The sequence below is a fragment of the Orycteropus afer genome, unplaced genomic scaffold (genome assembly GCF_000298275.1).
Source record: "Orycteropus afer afer isolate SDZICR_OR568_19922 unplaced genomic scaffold, OryAfe1.0 scaffold00266, whole genome shotgun sequence".
Classification (NCBI taxonomy): domain Eukaryota; kingdom Metazoa; phylum Chordata; class Mammalia; order Tubulidentata; family Orycteropodidae; genus Orycteropus; species Orycteropus afer.
In genome coordinates, this window is record NW_006921853.1 from 3,110,305 (window position 1) to 3,133,117 (window position 22,813).

At 51.5% G+C, this 22,813-nt stretch overlaps 3 protein-coding genes across 3 annotated transcripts; 1 reads left to right on the plus strand and 2 right to left on the minus strand.

Annotated features, from left to right (window-relative positions):
• Window positions 1-1,359: 1,359 nt before the first annotated feature.
• On the minus strand, window positions 1,360-14,818 carry SLX1A (SLX1 homolog A, structure-specific endonuclease subunit). Its single transcript, XM_007950290.1, has 6 exons — window positions 14,631-14,818; window positions 14,101-14,152; window positions 13,689-14,021; window positions 1,670-1,797; window positions 1,470-1,557; window positions 1,360-1,389 (listed from the first exon to the last, which is right to left on the minus strand). Exons 1-6 carry the CDS (start codon window positions 14,816-14,818, stop codon window positions 1,360-1,362), a joined length of 819 nt encoding a protein of 272 aa, XP_007948481.1.
• A 183-nt stretch (window positions 14,819-15,001) lies between these two features.
• On the plus strand, window positions 15,002-15,925 carry BOLA2B (bolA family member 2B). Its single transcript, XM_007950291.1, is given in 5 exon segments — window positions 15,002-15,024; window positions 15,182-15,191; window positions 15,193-15,357; window positions 15,445-15,542; window positions 15,826-15,925. Coding segments are annotated over 5 exon segments (396 nt in total).
• Window positions 15,926-18,061: 2,136 nt separating this feature from the next.
• Window positions 18,062-21,835, minus strand: CORO1A (coronin 1A). The gene is made up of 10 exons (XM_007950195.2): window positions 21,638-21,835; window positions 20,387-20,509; window positions 20,151-20,280; window positions 19,874-20,058; window positions 19,595-19,714; window positions 19,258-19,362; window positions 18,986-19,131; window positions 18,816-18,873; window positions 18,488-18,703; window positions 18,062-18,166 (listed from the first exon to the last, which is right to left on the minus strand). The coding sequence occupies exons 1-10, from the start codon at window positions 21,833-21,835 to the stop codon at window positions 18,062-18,064; spliced, it is 1,386 nt and encodes a 461-aa protein (XP_007948386.1).
• Window positions 21,836-22,813: the final 978 nt, after the last annotated feature.

Here is a 22,813-nt window from a genome sequence, read left to right on the forward strand (position 1 = left end):
TTGTTCTTTGGATTAAAGGCCAGAGTCAGGCTGGGCACTGCAAGTGGGTGACGAAGTCAAGGGTGAGTCTCCCTAACTGCAGTGCAGTGAATTGCTTAACACTGCCTTTCTAGCCCTAGTCTCTGTAACTCCCACCGAATGACTGGGTTGCACTATGCAAAGGAGGTGCTTACGGCCCAGCAAGGGGATTGGACAGCTTGCTAATACTGCAAATAAGGCTCATGCCACCCTTGTGGGAGTGGGAGAGACAATGCCAATACCGTGTGTGAACCCTAAGAGGGGAATGGTTAGTTTTGCCATACCCTTAGGTGTAAAGTAAGCCAGCCTAGAGCAACAGGGAAGGGGGACTGTTACTACCAGGAAGAGCCTGGACCGGAGTGTGGCCTTTGGACCCAGGGTTGCTGAACTGGGAACCTCCTGGACCCAGACAGGGCAGTAACAAGGGACACGGTGAGAAGCAGCAGAGACAGCAGAACGAGGAAACCTGCAGGGAGACGGCAGTGCCCTCCGACAGGAGGCCTGCTGTGGAATGGGTGGCCTCCGGGCTCCTACTGATGGAGCTAAAGGCTTTTTGTAAGGAGCTCTGGTGCCGCAGTGCCTAAGGCATCTGACTGCTAACCAGAAAGGAGTGCAAACCCAGCAGCCTCTGTGGAAGGAGGATAGAGCAATCTAGGTTTACTGCCTCACAAACCCAGGGGGCTCACTATGAGTCGGAATCAACTTGATGGCAGTGAGTTTGGTTTTTATATTGTAACGCTTGCCCGACCAAGACAGAAGCCTGGCTGAGAAAAGGCTCTCCTGACTGAAATCCTGAGTTATAACTTGTTACTTCCCTAATAAAACCCTACAGTCATGAGCATTGTCTGAGTTCTGTGTGGTCACCGCAATGAATTATGGAACCCAGCAGAGAACTAGAGAACGCTGCAGGAGGAACAGATGGTGTCAGAATTGGTAAAAGGTTGGAGAGAGGCACGTCTTACCTTCACCTCACAGGAATCAGCCTTGGGCTCTTGATCTTGATCCTCCTCCCCCCTTGAGAAGTCAGAGAAGGTCAGATGCCTTTCCCATCATGCCATTTTCACATAAGCCCTCAAAGAAAAACGTGACCTCAGAGTCACACTAGTGAAAGCTGAGGCAGAGGGGCCTAGGACAAAGGAAAGGCTGGTCACATGTGGACCTACAGCCCCTCCCCCTCCTCAGTTGTCCCCACCCAGCTGCAGGGATGCTTGGCTAGCAGGGCAGAGGCCTCCTCTCTCAATCTCCTGGCAAAAACCAGAAGGACCCCTTCAGTCAGACTGTTTATTGAACACAAGTAAAATAGTGGCACAGAAAAGAAGTAGGGGTGTGGGGACGTTGGGGTCAGTTCTCCAGCATGTCTGTCCAGTGTTCCTGTGGAGACAGAGAAGCTGGTCAGAGACAGCCGAGGGAATGGGGCAGAGGGGGAGGCAGGCCTGAGCTACACCTCTCACCTCATGGAAGTCCAAGTCTTCCTCATCTTCCTCAGTTCCTGAACGGCACAGCCAGATGAGGTCTCCCCACAGCAGCGAGTTCTTACAGCTGCCAAGGAAATGTGGGCTCAAGCATCATGGAGCTTCCTAGGCCAGGTGCTAGGTAGCCTGGGCCCGGCCTTGGCAAGCAGATTGGGCTGGGGTAGGGGTGTTGGACCCACCCAGGGCACTGGCCTTCTAGTGGCAAAAGCTGCCCAGGCTCCTCTCGAAGGAACTCCTCTGCCAGGCAGATCACGTGGGCTTTTAGGTCGCAGCCAAGATGGGGGCAACACAAGGGGTCTTCTTCGTCCTGTGAGAGAAGACAGAACCATGATGTGGCTAGGACTCACAAGGGGATCAGACGTTGTTCCCGGGGCTTCACTTAAACCACTATGAGGCAGGAACTACGGTTACCTGCAGCTTACAGAGGAAATTGGGAGCTCTGGTGGCACAGTGCGTAAGGCAGAAGGCTGGTGGTTCAAACCCACCAGCCACTCCTTGGAAGGAAGATTGGCAACCTACTTCTACAGTGATAACCACCTCAGAAATCCAAGGAGGGGTCACTATGAGTGGATCTGACTCGACGGCAGTGAGTTTTTGTTTGTTTTTTAACAGAGGAACAGGCACTGAGATTAAAGTCCATACTTGCCCACAGGAACTAAACCAGTCAATTTCCTCTGAATGTCAGCAGTGATTAGGTAAGAGCCTGGTCCTTGCAGTCAGGCCTGCAGCTTCTGTATGATCTCAGCAGGTGCCATAACCTCTGAATGGCAAGTGCAATTTATTTACCGAGAACTTAGCAGAAGCCAGGCCCTTTTGTCTTGGTTCAGATATTCAATAAATATCTATGACCACTGCGGTGCAGTGAATTATTTAATACAGCCCTTCTAGCCACAACACAAGCAACACCCAGTCTTTGCAAACCCCAAATAAATCAGTGGATGGGACTATGCAAATGAGGTGCTGGTGGCCCACCAAGGGGACTGGACAGCTTGCTGATAATGTAAATAAGGAGAGTGGCACCTTTGTGGGGGTGGGACCAGAGAAATAAGTGTATGGAACCCTAACGAGGGCATTGGTCAGTTCTGTCATGACATTAGGCTTAAAAGAGAACCAAATCCAGAGCAGCCAGGACATTACAACCATCAAGAAAGAAGAGCTAAGAGTGGACCATGTCCTTCAGGCCCAGGGTCCCTGTGCTGGGAGCCTCCTAGACCCAGGAAACAGCTGTAACACTGGAAAAACAGAGATAAAGTGACAGCAGTAGAGGCAAGAGACAGCGCCCTGGTGGCTTCCCAGCCCACGGAGCGAGGAAGCACCTGCAGGCAGGAGGTTTGCTGACAGAGTGGAACACCTGGGCCTCGTCAGTGGCACCGAGCTTGCCGACCCACGGAGCTAGAGCTGAGTGTCATCAGAGGGAGGCTTACCGGTGGAGTGTGGTGCCTCTGGACATTTGTAAGCAGAGCTAAAAGAGCTCGCAACACCTGCTCAAGTAGGGCGGAGGCTAGGGAGCAGGGCAGAGGTTAGACCGGCTGGGCACGGCCGGGAAGAAGGCGTCCCCCGAGCATTCCTAAACCTCAACTGAAACCTGCTACTTCCCTGATAAACCCCATTATGGCAAGCACCGTCTGCGTTCTATTTACTGCAATGAATTACTGAATTACTGAAGCCAGAGGAGGAGTAGAGAGCCGTGGGAGGGTGCAGAACTGGTCAAAAAAAAAAAAAAAAAATTGGCGGTGGAAGCAGGTCCATTTTCTGCCTCATAGGAGTCAGCCTTGGTGTGGATCTTAATTCTCCTTCCCACCTTGTAGTTGGATGAGGAGGTTGCTACCACAACTTTTTCTTTTAATTGTAATCTGGGTGAAAGTTTACAGAGCAAATTCATTTTCCATACAGCAACTCATAGACATTTTGTTTCATGACATTGATTGCAATGTCCCACAGTGTAACAGCTCTCTTCCCACTTCCTCCCTGTAGTTACCTCTTCCCTGTGTCATTCTTTCCTTCCTATGCATTCCTGCCCCCGAGCTTTCTCCCTGTGCAAAACTGCCCTCTGCCCTTCTGTTCTCACATGATTGATGTTTTAAGGCGTGTATCTACCTGGTGTAAATGTTCACCCTATATGCCTGCAGGCACTGAGGTTAAAATCCGTACTTGCCCAGTCAACTTCCTCTGAATGTTAGCAGTGATTAGATAAGAGCCTGGTCCCTGCAGCCAGGCCTTCAGCTCCTAAGACATAACCTCTGAATGGCAAGTGCAATTTATTGACTGTTTATTTAGTTATTTGGCTGGAAGTGAGTTCAATTCCAGGCCTGAAGAGTAACTAGCAGCCATAGCCTCAGGGGTCTCAGCAGGCTCTATCAGACTAGTAAGCCTGGTCTTTTTTTTTTTTTTATCATTTTGAGTTTTGTTCCACATTGTCCTCCCACTCAAACCAGGATCTCCTGCACAGATCCCTTTCCAAATATCACAACATTTTTTAAAACCCCTGCTCTGTGTATCAGCGCTGTTCTAGCAGTGAACATCAATGCCCTCATGGAGTTTAGTATGAGGGGTGAGAGAGACTGGTAATCAGAAAAAGACATAAAATATACAGCACATCAGATGAAAGTGTTAAGCTTAAACCCATCACATGGGAAAGAGACAATCTCTTTAACGAATGGTGCTGGCAAAACGATATCCATTCGCAGAAAATGAAACAGGATCCTTATCTCTCACCATACATGAAAACGAACACAAGATGATAAAAATGTGAAACTTAAAACCTAATGTGAAACTTTATAAGATCACTAAAATAAGTAAATAAAATAGGGGCAAACTCAGGGGCTTTGATATATGGCATAAATATATTATTTATATACTAACATAGGGAGTTCTGGTAGCATAGTGCCTAAGGCACTTGACTGCTAACCAGAAGGCTGGAGGTTCAAACCCACTAGCCACTCCTTGGAAGGAAGATGGGGCAATCTACTTCCGTAGTGATACTACCTCGGAAACCCAAGTAGGGGTCGCTATGAGTTGGGGCCGACTCGACAGCACATAACAACAACAACAACAACATACTAACATAAGGGACTCTGGTGCCATAATGCCTAAGGCATTTGCCTGCTAACCAGAAGGCTGGCAGTTCAAACCCACCAGCCACTCCTCGGAAGGAAAATGAGGCCATCTAATTCCGTAGAGATACTGCCCTGGAAACCCAAAAAGGGGTTACTATGAGTCGAAATCGACGATGCCAGTGAGTTGGTTTTTTTTTTTTCAATATACTAATATAAATAAAAACACAAATAGAAGACAAAATAGATGACTGGGACTTCCTAAAAATTAAGCATGTATGAGCATCAAAAGACTTCACCAAAAGAGTAAAAAGAGAACCTACAGATTTTTTGGGGAAAAAATTCGCAATGACATAGCTGATAATGGACTAATCTCTAAAATTTATAGAAAACTTCAACACCTCAGCAACAAAAAGACAAACAATCCAATTAAAATATGGGCAGAGGATATGAACATTCACCAAAGCCATCAGGCAGCCAACAAACACATGAAGAAATGCTCTTAGGTACCACTGAGTCGGTTTCAATTCACAGTGACTCTGTACAACGAACAAAACCCTGCCTGGTCCTGGGCCATCCTCACTATCCCTGCCCTGCCTGAGCCACTGCTGCAGGGACTGCATCCATCCATCTCCTTAAGGGTCTTCTGCTTTTTTGCTGACCACCTGCTTCACCAAGCCTGATGTCCTTCTCCAGGGACTGGGCCCTCCTGACAACGCGATCAAAGTGCGGGAGGCAAAGTCTGCCCATCCTCGCTTCTAAACAGCATTCCGGCTGAACTTCATCCAAGACAGATTTGTTGGTTCTTCTGGCAGTCCGTGGTATATTTAACATTCTTCGCCAACACCATAATTCAAACGCATCAATTGTTCTTCAGTCCTCCTTATTCATTGTCCAGTATTCGTATGTATATAAGGTGACTACAAATACCATGGCTTGGGTCAGGCGCACCTTAGTTTTCAAAGTGACATCTTTACTTTTTAACACTTTAAAGAGGTCTTTAGCAGCACTTTTAGCCATTGGAGAGATGCAAATAAATTAAAAAAAAAAAAGAATCATCTAATTCCAGTATCAATGTTGTTGTTGTTAATGTGCTGTTGAGTTGGACCCGACTCATAGCGACCCCTCCTTGGGTTTCCGAGGCGGTATCACTATGGAAGTAGATTGCCCAACCTTCCTTCTGAGGAGTGGCTGGTGAGTTTGAACCGCCAGCCTTCTGGTTAGCAATCAGGTGCCTTAGGCACTGAGCAAAAGCTGGCAAGAGTGTGGAGAGACGAACCCTCATACACGGCTGGTTGGATTGTAAAATTGTGCAACCACTGTGGAAAATGGATGGCACTTCCTTAAAAAGGTGGAAATAGACTGACCCAGCAACCCCACTACTAGGTATATATCCAAGAGAAATAAGGGCTGGGACACAAATAGATACATGCTCACCCATGTGCATCACAGCATTAGTCACAGTAGCAAAGAGATGGAAACAACTCAAGTGTCCATCAATGGATGAATGGATAAACAAACTACGGTACATGCACACAATGGAATACTGCGCAATACTGAAGAATAAGGATGAAACTGCGAAACACCTTGTAATGTGGACCTAGCATGGACATCCTGCTAAGTGAAGTTCGTCAATCACTGCAGAAAGAGGAGTGAGGCTGGCATCCTTTGACCTCCCCTAACTTCACGAGGGGGAGAGAGAAGGATCGACAGCAACAGCCCAGTGCTGACTCCCATAAGGCAGAAGTCAGACGTGCCTCCTCCCTCCAGCCTCTTCACCAACTCGGACACAAACCGTCCCTCCCATGGCACTCCTTGTTTCTTGGCTGGGTTCAATCATTAGTTGCAATGGCCACACAGAACTCACAGACAAGTCTCACAATTACGGGGTTTACTACAGAAGCAACAGGTTCCAGTTTAGGTTCAGGAACACGCAGGATGTAATTCTTCCGTCTGAAAAGCCTCACCTCAGCCATGCCTGCAGACACACCTCTCTTTGGCCCTCAGCCTCTTGGCCTGGCAGTGCCCTGCTCGAGCAAGTGTTGCAAAGCGCTTTCAGCTCTGCCCATCGGTGCACTGGGGTGCTTCCCACTCCACCAGCAAGGCTCCTGAGCAAAGGCACTCAGCTTTCTTACTCTGGGCGCGCAAGCCTGCCACGCTCTGTCTCATGCAAGTCTCTTGGTTCTGCTGCCAGCACTGCCACTGTCTCTTGCTGTCTGTGCCGTTGTCTCAGCAGGGATCTTGGGTCCAAGGACATGCTCCACTCCTGGCTTTTCCTTCTTGATGATAGTACGATTCCCCTTTCTGCCTCTGGGAAGGCTCAGAATGACCACTCTCCAAGGTAGGGCTATCACTCTCCTTGGTAGGCCACAAAGCACCTCACATTTACACAGTTCCACTCAGTTACCTGGTGGGCTTCACAAAGACCGCGGCTGGAAGAGTCATTCACTGCACTGCAATCACGAAAGGACACATACTGAAACCACTACTGTAAAAAGTCAAGAAAAGGCTTACACAGAGGGAATGGGGGGCTAACTCACTAACTAGAAGGTAGACACGGATTAACTTCGGTGAAGGGAAAGGCACTATACAATAAGGAGGAGGTCAGCACAAAATGATCAGAGCAGAGGAAGACCCTGGGAGGAGCACAGTTAAAGGCAAACACTATCACACACACAACTTTGAAGTGACAGTAATAATAATAAGCTAAGAATGGATACATAGACACTTAAGCTGAATGGAGGGGAGGAGAGAGGTGAATGGGACCACACCCACGAATATGTACAAATTTGACAAAGGAAATACATGCATGAACATAGTAGAGTATTAGGGGGCAAAGTTATGAAACACCTGTTGTTGTTAAGTGTCATCCAGTCAGTTCTGACTCATAGCAACCCTATGTACAACAGAACAAAACACTGCCTGGTCCTGTGCTCACAACCTTAAGCCCATTACTGCACCACTGGGTCAATCCATCTCGATGAGGGTCTTCCCCCTTTTCACCGACCCTCTAATTTGTTGTTGTTGTGTGCTGTTGAGTTGGACCTGACTCATAGTGACTTATCTTTGGGTTTCCAAGGCAGTATCACTATGGAAGTAGATTGCTCAACCTTCCTTCTGAGGAGTGTCTGGTGGGTTTGAAACGCCAGCCTTCTGGTTAGCAGGCAAGTGCCTTAGCTCTATGCTACCAGAGCTCCTCTAATTTACCAACTCTTATATCCTTTTCCAAGGACTGGGCCCTTCTGTCAACATGATCGAAGTAGATGAGACAAAGCCCAGCCATTCATGCTTCTAAGGAGCAGGCCGGGTGTACCTTCTCCAGGATCGATTTGTTTGTTCATCTATCAGTCGATGATATTTTCATTATTTTTGCCAAGATCACAACTCAAATATATTAACAATTCTTCTACGGTCTTCCTTATTCATTATCTTATCTATAGCTTTCATATGCATATGAGGCTACTGAAAATACCATGGCTTGGTTCAGGCATACTTAGTCTTAAAAATGACATTTTTGCTGTTTAACACTTTAAAGAGGTCTTTTACAGGAGATCTGCCCAGTGCAAAATGTCCTATGATTTCTTGACTGCTACTTCCATGGGTGTTGACTGTGATCCAAGTAAAATGAAATCCTGAAAACATCAATCTCTCCTCCATTTATCATGATGTCGCTTACTGGTCTAGTTGTGAGGATTTCTGTTTTCTTTATGTTGAGGTGCAATCCATACTGAAGGCTGTAGTCTGATTTTCAACAGTAATTGCTTCAAGTCACCTTCACTTTCAGCAAACAAGTTTGTGTCTTATACATACTGCAGGTTGTTAATGAGTTTTTCTCCAATCCTGATGCCATGTAATTCTTCATATAGTCCAGCTTCTTGGATTATTTGCTGAGCATACAAATTGAGTACGTATGGTGAAAGGATATAACCCTGACCCACACCCTTCCTGATTTTGAACCATTCAGTGTCCCCTTGTTCTGGCAGCGAATGACTGCCTCTTGGCCTGTGGTTCCTCAGGAGGACAAGGAAGTGTTCTGGAATACCCATTTTTCTCAATGTTATCCATAATTTGTTATAATCTACACAGCTGAGTGCCTTTGCATAGTCAATAAAACACAGGTAAACATCTTTCTGGTATTCTTTACTTTTGGCCAGGATCTATCTGACATCAGCAGTGATAGCCCTCGTCCACATTCTCTTCTGAATCCAGCCTGAATTTCTGTAAGTTCTCTGTCAATATACTGCTGCAACTGTTCCTGAATTACCTTTAGTAAAATTTTACTTGTGTAGGAGCTCTGGTAGCATAGTGCCTAAGGCACTTGACTGCTCACCAGAAGGCTGGCGGTTCAAACCCACCAGCCACTCCTCAGAAGGAAGGTTGGGCAATCCTACTTCCGTAGTGATACTGCCTCGGAAATCCAAGGAGGGGTCGCTATGAGTCGGGGCCGACTCAACGGCAAACAACAACAACAACAACATGATAGTAATGGTATTGTTTGGTAATTTCTATATTCTGTTAGATCATCTCTCTTTGGAATGGGTATAAATATGTATCTCTTCTAGTCAGTTGGCCAGGTAGCTGTCTTCCAAATCTCTTGGCATAGATAAGTAAGTGCCTCAAGTGTTGCATCTATTTGTTGAAACATCTCAATGGGTATTCTGTCAACTCCTGGAGCTTTTTTTGCCAATTCCTTCAGTGCAACTTAGACTTCTTCCTTCAATACCAGGGTTCTTGATTATATGTTACCATCTGAAATGACTAGATATTGACCAATTATTTTTGGTATGGTGACTCTGTGTATTCCTTCCATGTTCTTCTAATGCTTCCTGCATTGTTCAGTATCTTGCCCATGGAATCCTTCACTACTGCAACTCAAGGCTTGAATTTTTCTTCAGTTCTTTCAGGTTGAGAAATGCCAATGTTCTTCTAACTCCAGGTCTTTGCACATTCCATTGTAATACTCTGTCTTTCTGAGCTACCCTTCAAAATCTTCTGTTCAGCCCTTTTACATCATCATTACTTCCATTCACTTTAGCTACTGTACATCCAAGAGCAAGTTTCAGAATCTCTTCGGAAACCCATTCTCTTTCCTAACTTTTTAATGACCTGTTGCTTTGTTCATGTGTGATGTCTTGATGTCATCCCACAGCTTGTCTGGTCTTTGGTCACTGGTGTTCAATGCATCCAATCTATTCTTCAGATGGTCTCTAAATTCAGGTGTGATATAACCAACCCAACCCTCCTTGGAAGGAAGGTTGGGCAATCTACTTCCATAGTGGTACTGCCTCGGAAACCTAAGGAGGGGTCGCTAGAGTCAGGGCCGACTCAACGGCACATAACAACGCAACATAACCAATGTCTTATTTTGGCTTTCATGAACTTATTTTAATTTTCCTTCACTTGAACTTGAACTTGCATATGAGCAACTGATGTTCCACAGTTGGCCCCTGGCCTTGTTCTGACTGATGATATTGAACTTCATCACTACCACTGCTTTCCAAAGACTTAAGTCAATTTGATTCCTGTGTATTCCATCTGGTAAGGTCCATGTGTATAGTTACCATTTATGTTGTTGAAAAGGGTATTTGCAATGAGTAAGTCATTGGTCTTGCAAAATGCTATCATGTGGTCTCTGGTATCATTTCTATTACCAAGGCCATATTTTCCAACTACCAATACTTCTTCTTGGTTTCCAACTTTCACGTTCCAGTCACTAGTACTTACCAATACATTCTGATTGCACATTTGGTAAATTTTAGACTGCAGACCTTGATAAAAGTCTTCAGTTTTTTGACCTTTGGCTTTAGAGGTTGGTGCGAAAATTGCAGTAAGAGTCATATTAACTGGTCTCCTTGCAGGCATGTTGTGGTGGTTATGTTTTTGTGTCAACTTGGCTGGGCCTGGTTGAGTGGCTGGGCAACTGGTGGTAGTTATTCCCCATAAGGATACTGGCAATCAACTCCATGGTGGGATCTACCACGAGCAGCTGAGTAGCTGCCTTAGGGAATGTGGTCTGCTTCCTGTATTTAAGGAGAAGCCTTGGGAATGGTCTCTAGCCTATGGCACACTTGGACCCTGCATGTAGCCATGTCATTGCTCAGCAGCCTGCTATGCTCTGCCAACCTTGGGACTTACAATGGACTTAAGTTAATGGCCTGCCGTGTGGTTTGGTAACATCGGGGCTGTGCCTTTTTACTTATCAATCTTGGGGCTTCTTCGCCTCAGCAGGCAGCAGCTGTCTGAGTGAAGAAACACCTCTAGCTCCAGTGGGCCAGGAGCAGGAGGCAGAGCTGGACCCCAAGGTTGAGGGGCCCAGCCCCTAGAGCCCAGCACTTGAATTTGGACTTAAAGTCTCCAAATTGTAAGAATAAATTTCTGTTTGTTAAGGCCTTCTCATTTGTGGTAATTTCTTGTCAGAGCAGCAGTAGGTAATCAGAACACATGTGTAGATACTATCCTATCACTGACAGTACTGGATTTCAGGACAGACCTTGAAATGTACTTTTGATGATGAATGAAATCTCATTCCTCTTCAGTTTGTCATTCCCTGCACAGTAGACCTTATGATTGTCCAATTTAAAATGGCCAAGATCAGTCCATTTCAGTTCATTAATGCCCAGGATATTGATCTTTATGCATTCCATTTCATTTCTAACAACTTCCAATTTTCCAATCTTCATACTTTGTACATTCCACGGTCTAATCATTCATGAATGTTTGCAGCCTTTTCTCATTTTCAGCATGCTACATAAGCAAATGAAGATCCCAAAAGTTTTACTCTATTCCCATCATTAAGGTGCACTCTACTTTTAGGAGGCAGCTCTTCCCTAGTCGTATTCTGAGAGGCTCGTCTTCCAGCACTATATCAGACAGTGTTTCACCACTAATCATAACGTTTTCTGTGGCCAACATTTTCAGAAGTGGACCGCCACTTCCTTCCTGCCTCAGTCTGGAAGCTCCACTGAAACCTGTCCACCAGAGGTGACCCTGCTGGTATGTGAAATGCCTCCAGCATCACAGCACGGTGCAGCCACCACAACATGACAATATACAGACTGGTGGTGGGAAAACTTTTTAACCATAACGTCTTGAGAGAATGATTCGCCGGGACTGGGGCCTCAGGATGACAGTCTCAGGGAATGCTAAGGTCAACTGGCATAACATAGTCCACAAAGACAATGTTCTACATCCTATTCTAGTGAGTAGTGACTGGGGTCTTGAAGCTTGTGAGTGCCCACCACTGATGCTCCCTGTCTAGAGTTAAGGTGACTGAAGAAAATCAAAGATGCAGGGAAACAGTTAGTCCAAAGAACTAATGGACCCCCGTGAACCCCAGCCCCCACAACCCTGAGATAAGAACTAGATGGTGGCTGCTTACCACTGCTGACATGAGATAATATAGGAGGTGGGAGAAAATGGGGAACAAAACTCAAAAACCATAAAAAAGACCAGGCTTACTGGTCTGATGAAGACTGTGGAATCACCAAGACTATGGCCCTTAGACAATCTTTAGCCTGGAGCTAAACCCATCCCTGTGGCTCAATTTTCAGCGAAATGACACACAGGGCTATAAGGTGAACAGTAATACCAGAGAGGTGTGCACTCATTAAAACAATCAATCATACAAGATCCAAAGGGCAGCATTTGCCCAGGGATAAAGATCAGAAGGCAGGACAGGGTAGGAATGAAGGAGAAAGGGGAATGGTAAACACAGGGAGGAAGTAGGAAAAGTGCTGTTACATTGTAGGGACTGTGTTCTGATTCCCTAATGCTGCTCTGACAGGAAGAGACCACAAATGTGGATGGCTGTAACAAACAGGAGTTTATTCTCTTAGAGTTTGGAGGCTTTAAGTCTGAGTTCAAAGTGTCAGGCTCTAGGGGCTGGGTGAAAGCCCCTCAACCTTGAGCTTCAGCTCTGCCTCCTGCTCCCGGCCCACTGAAGCTAGAAGTTTTCTTCACTCAGACAGCGGCTGGCTGCTGGACTGACAAGCCCACGGTTGACAAGTAAAAAGGCACAGTCCCGATGTCAACAAACCACACGGCAAGTCATTAATTCAAGCCCATTGGAAGTCCTAAGGTCAGCAGAGCATGGCAGGCTACATGGAGGGTTCAAGCTAGAGACTGTTCCCCAAGGCTTCTCCTTATATACAGGAAGCAGACCACATCCCTCACAGTAGATTACACCATGGAGTTGATTATCAGTCTCATCATGGGGGATACTACATCCAGCTGCCCAGCCACTCAACCAGGCCCAGCCAAGTTGACACACAAACTGAACTACCACAGACTGCAATGAATGTCACAAAACAACATGGGCATGATCTGTTGAATGGAAAACCAATTTGCTCCATAAACTTTTACCCTACTCACAATTTAAATTAAAAAAAAAAAAAAAAGGTTAAGGTAAAAAGGCAAGGAATCCATCAAATGATGAATGGAAAATAAATGTGATATATCACAGAACAGAGTATTATTCGACCATGAAAAGGAATGAAGAAGCACTGACACATGCTACAAGGGGGAAGAATTTGGAAAACACTGTGCTAAGTGAAGAAATCAGGCACAAAAGACTACATATCATGATTCCAATTGTAGTATCTATAACAGATAAATTCGTGAAAACAGAAAAGAGACTGGTGGTTGCCAGGAGCTTGGATCAGGGGTGATGGGAGGGACTGCTTAAAGGGTAACAGGTTTTTTATTTGGGGTTTGATGAAAATATCTTGGAATTAGAAAGAGGTGATGGCTGCACAGGATTAGGAATGCACTAAATGCCATTGGATTATATGCTTTAAAATAGTTATTGGTTAATTTTATGTGACTTTTACCTAAAAAAAATTTTTTTTTAATTCCCGAAAGTGCATAATAAGGTTGCAATCTTAGATACAGCACTAGGGAACACCTCTCTGGGAAGACAGTACTTTATCAAAGCCGAAGATTAGGTCAAGAACCTTCCAGAAAAAGGGAAAGGCCAAAGATCCTGAGCCAGGCAGTACTGTCGTGTCAAGGACTGGCCAAGTACTATTTCCACTTTAGAGATGGATGTACTGCGGCCAAAAGTGTTGGTGATTGGCTCTGTCCCTCAACGAACATCTTGATCCTAAGTCATCTGAACCCTAGAACCCGGACTGCAAGTGGCTCTCACCTGGAGCGCGCGGGTGCACAGGGCACAGAGGACTTCGGCGCCCAGGTCCGGCTCGGGGTCAGCATTGGGAACAGCTTCACACCCAGGGCCTCGTGACGGTGGCGGCAGCGGCCCGAAGGCCAGGGGCATGTGCGGCGGTGGCGGCGGGCAGAGGTCCTGCTGGAAGTCCTGACGCAGCCAGCGCACCGTGAGCGGGAGGCGTGCCCAAGGCGGGACCCGCAGCATGTGCGCCAGCACGCGCAGGTGGAACTCTAAGGCCGCCTCTCTGCGCGTGCGCCGTCCCACGTGCGCCAGGCGGCGCGAGGCGTGCGGGTGCTGCCAGGCCCACTCGAACTGCGGTGGGAGAACGTGAGCGTGTTAGGGCGGGACGCAGCCCTCCCCGCCCGCCCGCCGCTCCTGCCTCCCCTCTTACCCGAAGGGCGGCCACGGAGGACGGGAAACCGTGCACGAGGAGCACCATCTCCCTGGGGTGGAGAATGTGAGCGCAGCCTGTGAGTCCCCCCACCCAAGATCAAGGCGAACCCCTGGCCATGGTGAACCCCAGTCCCATTCTCGTCAAGGTGAGGCCTCACGCAGGTTTCGGGCCCAGCGCCTCCGTGGAAGGACTGTCCCCTCCTTAGGCCCTGCCTCTAGCCACAGCCACCTAACTGCCCTCCTCAGTTCTAACCCTTCCAGGCTCAATTCCAACCCCAGGCTTGGTCACCAAGCACTCTGACGTCTGGCAACTGCCTCGATCTTCGAACGCTTCAGTACCCATCCCCTGGGAGCTCTACACCTAGTTTCACAGGGCTCCGCCTCCCCGCGGACAGCTCCTCCCCTCCCGAAGTCCCCGCCTTCGTCACTAGGCCCCGCCTTACCAGCCTCCACAGCGGCTCCGCCCACTGCCATGGCCCCACCTCCCCCCATCAAGGCCTACCCTGACTAGTGACCCGCCCATCTTACCAGGGCCCTCGCCCGCTAGTCCGCCAGGCCCCGCCTTTTTTGCGGCCCCCGTTGTGCTGTTGAACCCGACGAACAGGGTTTACGGTGAACCCCACGTAGACGCGGCCTCGATGCCGAGGGTTCAAACAGTAGAGCAGGTAGACACCGAAAAAGCGCCCTGGCCTTGCCAAACGCTCCGTGGGGCCCATCGTGACTGGTGGGTCAAGGGCCGCCGCTGGAGGTTGACTGCTATGGTCTTTGACCTTGGGGGAGGCCCGGGATACTAAGGCTGCAAGATGCTTGTCTCAGGAAGCGTGCTTTGAAGCGATCCTGAGGCACCCAAAAGCCCACAGCAATTCATGTTCGTGCACCCTCTCCTGGCCGGAGCGAGGATGTCCACAGGACCCAAGCAGCCGTGAGGTGGCGAGCGCCAATTAGTGTTCCTTTCGGCAAATTCAGGGCTCATGCAGGCTCTGATTGGCTAGCTGATAGTAGGCGCGGAAATCCGTGACTGTTGGAAAGCTGGCAGTGTGTGAGGGCGGAAGTGTTTGGTTTACGGACGCCTGAGTAAGGGCGGAAGTACATGGCCACAGCGGAAGTGGCACCAGTAAGGGCGGAAGCAGTGTGCCGGGGCCGGGCTGGGGTGCAGTCCCGACTGGGCTGCCGCCCACTCGGGGCTGCTGCGATGGAATTGAACGCCGAATACCTCCGGGAGAAGCTACAGCGGGAGCTGGAAGCAGAGCATGTGGTGAGTTGAGCGGCCTGGGCCCGCCTGACAAGGGGGAGACCTCCGAGGGGGCAGATTCGGTACCATCCACACTCTTCTGCACTGCAGGACGTGGAGGACACTACCGTCAACCGTTGCGCGTCCAGCTTCCGAGTCCTGGTGGTGTCTTCCAAGTTCGAGGGGAAGCCGCTGCTACAGAGACACCGGTGAGGCCCAGAGACACCTCACCCCTCGTGGTCTCAGCTCGGGAACCACAACCCTGACCTCTCCCTCCACCCTATTTCCCGACCCCCGCCCGACTCGGCCTTAGCACCAGGGAACAAGATCCCAAGGATTCCGCTTTTGGGGCCCCTGCCTCGAGGACTGTGACTTCGGCCCCAACCCCGCGTGTTCCCAACTCTCGGGGAATGAGACCGCGGGGTATCGTCAGTCTCTCGGGTGTTGGTAGCTCTGTAGCCTCCTGTGACCTGATCCCCTCTCTCGCCCCAGGCTGGTCAACGCGTGCCTAGCGGAAGAGCTCCCGCGCATCCATGCCTTTGAGCAGAAGACCCTGACTCCGGAGCAGTGGACCCGTGAACGACAGAAATGAGGGGCGACGCCTGCACAGCCATTAAACTGTGAATCAGGACCAGCCTCTGTGTTGTTTTGTGTGTGTATGTGTGTGTGTGTTGGTGGGAGGAGGAGAGTAATGAGGCTGGGAGTCTAGGCCTTGGCTTCTCACTGCCCTGCCGCTGTGCACTGTTTACCTGGGGCAGGTCTGTCTTGGTCTCTGTGTGCCCTGTTACAAAATGAAGGCTCTATCCTTCAAGTCTTCCAGGGCTGGTTTTGCAAGCTTCCTTTCTGTAATTCCCAGTGGATCCCTACGGGTCAGTACAGCCGTGACCCACCCATTCATTCACCGTTGTTGGGAGCTTCTGCTCTCTGCCAGCCTTTAAGATGCATAGATGAGAAAGTGTTCAGGGTTTCAGGGCTCTGGACAATTTAACAAAGTCCACATCTCTCCTAACCTAATAGCAGATGCATGATAGTGAATTCTGGGATCACTACAGGTTCACTTAGCCCTTCACAGGCCTCAGGGGACATGGAACCCCAGCAGGAGTTCCCCAGCATCCAGAAGGCTGTTGTTTTCTGACCCACTGGAAGAGATCCAGTGACCCTATAACTCTGTTGCCTGGGATGTGGGCAGAAAATAGAGGGTTAAAAAAGAATCATTGGGGTAGTTGGGTCCGTGCTATCAGTCTGAACCATAGATGCCAGGGTTGGTAAGGCCATGCACATGAGGTTCCTGACACCTAGAAGGGACCGCAGTGTCGCAGTTGGAGCCAGACCTCTTTGGGAGTGGGAAAATTCAGTTTTCAACCAGTTTCTTAGCCTCTAAATTACCTCCCACCTCCCTCTCTTGTTCCTGTCTAAGGGAGAATGAGGTGGTAAAGCTAGGGGTCATGGTGATGACAGATTAACCCTACTGGGTCCCAGGGATCAACTCCTAAACTGTGTTCACTTCCCCTGGACCAAGAAGAGACATAGTTGCTCATGTCCCACAAGGACCCCAGAAGGGCCCATCATCACTAGGGGCAGGAGAGAAAGGACATCAGCTCTTTATGAGGCCCACACCCCAACTTCTGACTCCTCTCTTGACCACACCCCTGCTTGGGGTCATTTGCACCCACCCAATGCATTCGCAGAGCTGTAATCCCTTCCTATATTACAGGTGGGTGACTGAGCCTGGAGAAAAGTGACTTGCCCAGAGTCCCACAGCTTACATAGAGGGTAAGACCCAAATAGGCAGGCAGGGATGTTTTTCCATTTGTCTCATTCAGTCCCCTACCTGCTGCTGTAGTTTTCTTTGCCTTGCTGAAGAGAAGGGAGCCTTTGGTGCCGGCTGTGGGATGGACCAAGTGCTGCTCTGACTAGAGCACTCATCCATCAGGGTCACCCACTAAGAGGGCTCATCTACCCCCAAGCACCCTCTTGATATATCGGGCTGATCATTCTGTTGCCCCTGGGCCTCCCACAGAGGCCAAGCCCGAGCGGAATCAGGAGGGCTCACGAGGTGGGAGCACTGTGCAGGAGGACGCGCTCTGCTTCAAGATCGAGACACTTAGGCTATGCCTCCAGGTGTGTCCTGCAGCAAGCCCCGCTCTGCTCTGTGCATATCGTTTCCTCCACTATAAACTAAGGCTGAACTGCTGCTTTGGTTCTAAGGTTCTTCCCAACCAAAGACGCCCATATCATTTTTATCCCTTGAGCCTGTGGTTTGAAAGGTGTCTGCTGCGTAAGTGCTACTTGGTTCATTTCCTCATGAGTACCAGTATCGGTGCAGTTGCGTGCAACCTCATGTTTTAGTTGGCTAGGAGAGGAAGACTTTGGGTAAATACTGGCATTATCTAGGTCACAGATTAGGGTTGTAAATAGCTGGGACCTCCCAGCTCTAAGAAGGAGCTGGGAGGCAGAGGACAGGCTCCTGACCCATATCAGCATAGGTGGTTCCCACCCATCAAGGCCCTGTTCCTAGGAATGGGCACAGTCCAATTAGGACTATTAGGGGAATCTCAAGGCAGGGGAGGTCAGCAGCCTCAGCCCCCAGGTAGCCAATCATCAGAGTCTGGGAGGTACAAGAAAATAAAGCCATTTTATTATTTTTCTTATTTGCCATTAAAGAGGAGACATGTGAACGGAAGGGAGGGAGGTGATGCCTTGGCCCCGCTGAAGGCCCTGGGGTCCTCTACTTGGCCTGGACCGTCTCCTCCAGTCTATCCAAGCGCTTCTGTAGCTCCTGCACCGTGGCCTGGAGCTTCCTCATCTCCTCCTCCAGCCGGGACACAGTGTCCTGGGGGACCCAGTGCTGCATCAGGCCCAGCCCCTCCTTAGCTCCCCTTACCCAGGCATCTGCTCAGCCACCCCCAAGAGCCCCTGGGCTTTGGCCCTTCTGTCTCAGTTGCCGCAGGGAGCTGCAGGCTTGTCAGCCTGGAACCTGTTTTCTGAGGCCTCAGGATCATCCACCTCTAGCTCCAAAAGGATCCCCAACACTGTGAGTTTGAGCTGCCTCGAACGCCAGCCTCCCTCCACTGGGACATTGACCAGCTCAGTAGCAGTTCCTGCCCTACCCTTTTACCCATCCTGACTCCGCGGTTCCCCATCTGCCTCTCACCGAGCTGGGAGTGCCACTGGCCTCTGGCGTTGCCCTCCTGCGTGCAGTGTCCAGGCCCCGGTTGACCCTCAGCTCCCGGCTCTTTGGAGGTACATAGCCATCCTTGAGGGAAATGAGAAGGGGCCCGGCATCCCGACCCCCGAACCACTCCTCGGCTGTGAGCGCGGCATCAGGCCCTGCAGTGGGCGGGTACAGGTCCTCCTGGAACAGGTCCGACTGTAGGCAAGGTCAAGGCTGGTTAAGAGAGTGCTTAGGCCCCAACAGCCCCCTGCGACTTCACCAGGTTGGTGGGCAGCCCAGTGCCCAGGAAGGGACATGGGAGCATCACCTTTCTAGGCACGGTCATGGCGATGGGCTCACACTTCCGCTCGTGCAGCTTGTAGAACCTGTGGAAAGAAGCAGGTAAGCAGAGCCCACAGCGTGTGTGGGCCGGGACTGAAGGTCCCCCGGGTCCACACTGCCCGTGGCGCCCCCTCAGGTCGGCACAGAGAGGATCACCTGGCGATCTCACACTTGTTCACCTCCAGGCCACGTTTGGGCATGTAGCCCATACCACGTTGGGACTCCTTAGAGCTGAACATGGAGAGATAGTGCAGGAACGGGGCCTCGGACGTGATCTCGAAGTAGCGGATAGAGCTGTCGCCCTGCAGGTAGGAGGCGCAAGGAGAGCATCAACACCCAAACCCACCTCCCACACCTCCAGCTGTGGTCCTTACCCAGCCCCTCCTGCCCACCTCCCGGCCCCCTCATCCCCTGCCTGAAGGGGCCACCTTGCCACAGAGATAGACAATGTTGGTGTCAGGGTCGAAGAAGGGCAGCAGGACGCCGCTGCTTGTGTCCAGCTCCTGCAGGGACAGCGGCTCCTCCAGGTGCTTCTGTAGAGGCAGGTAGGAGGCGACAATGAGCTGGGCCACGGCAGGCTCAGGGATGGTGATCTGCAATGGCCTTCATTTCCTCCGCCACCTGGGGAAGCCCTCAGAGACCAGCCAGTGGACACGCTCATCTCATGGTTAAACTAAGGCCAAGCAGGGGGCAGGGCAGGGACTGAAAGTCTTGGCCCCCAGGCATACCCTCCGGCAGCCCTCTGTGTCCCATCTTGGCACTCACTGTGTCCCACAGCGCCACCTGCCGCTCACTCATGCGGCTGAAGCCCGTGGTCAGAATCTTTCCATCCGATACAAACACAGCGTGCACCGGCCGGGTCCCCTCATGGGGTCGGTCCTTCTCCTGGCAGGAAAAGCGAGTTGGCAGGTCAGGTACCACCAGCCCCACCCAAATGAGGCCAGACCTCAGGTAGGGTCAAGGGGAAGTGGCACCCAGGGCCTTGGTTGGTGGTGGGAAGGAGAAATGTCCCAGGGTCAAGGGTCAGGGTTCACGGCCACTCACGGCGACCACGGTGCCTTTCCGGGGCTCGATGATGCGCACGCGCTTGTCCCGGCAGGAGGTGCAGATGAGGGCTCCGTCTCGGCTCCAGTCCACGCTGTAGATTGTGTCCGGGTGCACGTCCGGGCCCAGCGTCAGCACAGCCGCCCCAGTGCCCACGTCCCACACCACAATCACGTTGTCACAGCCTGAGAATGCCCCCAGCGTCAGAGCCCACGAGCCTCCCACCTTCCCCCCCGAGCCAGGCCACCAGCCCTGCCCCACCAGCTCCCCAGGGCACCTGCACTGAGCAGCACATTCTGGGCTGTGGGGTGCCAGGCCACGATGCCCACACGCTTGGTGTGGCCCTCCAGGGTGACGACGGGCTCCCGCAAGGGCAGCACGAGGCCCCCATCCGGGATCTCCCACACCTGCGAGGAAGGTGTTCATGAGTCCTAGCCTCAAGGCTAGAGGCCTTGGTCTCAGGTGTCAGGTTCCCTCCTGGAGCCCAGCCCCTGGGTCCCTACCACCACTTACCATGACTGTGCAGTCCTCGGAGCCACTAGCAATGACGTTGTCATTGTGCGGGCACCAGGCAATGTCCAGCACGGGGGCTGTGTGGCCACAGACCATCGGTGCGTTCTTGTCCACACGTCCAGTCTAGAGGGCACAGCGGGGCCTTGAAGGGGGCACTTTGGCTTTGCACACCTCCCCATGCCCCCTTCAGAAAGGCACAGAGAGGAAGGCTGGGGGTCCCCTGGGGGGTGGACCACACCTGGGGTGGGCAAGGGGGGTTGCTCTGTGCCTCATCCCCAGGAGGACTGGCCACAGGTAGTGCACTGGGCCTGGTGCCTGCTTGCTGTGTGACTCTGGCCTGTCTCTGCCTCAGTTCTTATCTGTGCTCTTGAGACTCGGCACCAAATGGACTCTCTGGTCTCTTGGCTGCCCGCCACGCCCCTCCAGCTTCCCTGAGCAAGGCTTCTATGGGCCAGATAGGCTAAGGCCCATGAAGGGGACGGAGGACAGGTGTGGCAGGAGGACGGGTTGTGTTGGAGTTGAGGTTCTTCAGGAAGGTGTGTGTGAGCGGTAGGCCTGCAGGGATGGAGAGGAACTGGAGCCGTCTGTCCTCACTGGCCCCCAGGAAGGAGCAGAGGTTTGGAAATGGCCGTTTCCGGGGACACTGCTGCAGCACAGCTTCCTGTGTGAGCTGCACAGGGCGCGGGCCCAGCTCTCACCCCGACAACCACTTCCTCTTCTCTTTGCCTCCAACGGCCCTTTTAAGGTAACAACCTAGGGCCCATCTGCCCTTCCTGTCTCACCCCCAAAGAGCATAGGAGTGTGCTGGTCGTGGGAGTCAGCAGACAGCAAGCGGAGAGGGAGCAGGATCGGGGTGGGGGACAGGGCTGGGGAAGGGGGGAAAGCCTCTTGCAGCATCCCAGGTTGGGAGCAGGGGCCAGAGCCTCAGCCTGGTTCTTTGGTCAGGGCTAGACCCAGGGTGCCCCCAGCCCCTGACAGCACTCATCCTAGCCCCAGGCTGAGATGTGGAGATCAGGGCCCATGACTGCAGTGTGACCGACTCGTGTCATCTCCCTCTCTGAGCCTGTCTCTACAACCACCTCATGTAGGAGCGAGAGGAACATTAAGCCCATCTGGCCCAGGCCCATTTTACAGTTGACAGTATTGAGGCCGACAGAGGCTTGGTGACAGTCAGGAACCCCAGGGGGCCAGTGGATGGCTGCAGGCATCCTTCGGTGGAGGAGCTGTGGCTCCTGGGTTCCAGGGGCTCACCTTGCCCAGGGGCAGCACCAGGAAGGCCCCTCCCCCACTGGCCTCACAGATCAGGGCCACAAACTTGGGGTTGACGGCGCAGAATCCACTGTCCCAGGTGGTCTGTGAGACCCGCACGTCCTCATAGCACTGGTCGGCCTTGGCTGGCTGTCCGAACACGTGGCGGAACTTGCTGGAGCGAACCACCTGCCGGCTCATCCTAGAGGCACATGGGTTGAGGCTTTTTCTCCCTTCAGGCCAACTCGAGCCTTACACCGCCCCCCAACTTTCTCAAAATACCCCTCTGGCATGGAAGGCCTCAGCTAATCTCCCCAGCATTCATCTACTGGAGTTCTGCCCTTGATTCTCATCTTGTGCTCCCCACTAACCCCACTACTCAGCTTCCCCACCCCCACCTCACTCCTGTCTAACCTGCAAGGCCCACTCAGGTCACTCCAACCCACGCCTCACTTCTGTGTCTGCAGGGCCTGGCGTGGGGCAGGCACCTGCTGAGGAACTGTGGGTCCTGAGTCAGAGACCACAGCCCTGCCAGTTCAGAGGGATGGCCTCTTGCTCAGTCAAGGCATTTAGGCCTCGCACCCCTCGCTCCCACAAGGGGAGCTTCTTGAAGGCAGTGGCTGGGCCGCCCTCCCCTGGCACAGGGCTGAACACACAGGAGGAAATGGCATGAGCCCCTGCCCAGGGGGCTGCCCAGGAGGTGGCAGGATGGCTTGCCCAGGAGATCTCTGGGCACCAAAAACAGGTAGATGGCTCCAGCCCGGGTATGGCCTCTCCCTCACTCAGAAAATGCAGGTGCTCTGAAGGGTCATCTCCACCCCACTGGACTCTGTGCAGAAACGGAGAGGCGGATGCTGGCTTCTCTGTGGTCCAGCTGGGCCGGGTGGAGGGCATGGAGCCAAAGCGATTGCCCCTGGCCTCCCCAGGCTCCAGGGCCAGTCCCAGCACCACCCCATCACCTTCCTGCCCAGTGTAGGGCCCATGTTGCCTGCTCCAAGGGACCCCCAGAGCCCCTGCTCCACCTGCCGAGCTGGGCCCATTTTCCCTGCCCCCTTCTCCCTGGGGCTACAGCCCTCCTTGCCCACCCTGTGACACCCTGAGGAGGCTGCTAGGTCTTCCTGCCCATAGGATGGTAGGGAGGGACACAGGAGGAGCACGTGAGAGAAGCGGGCTGTGATG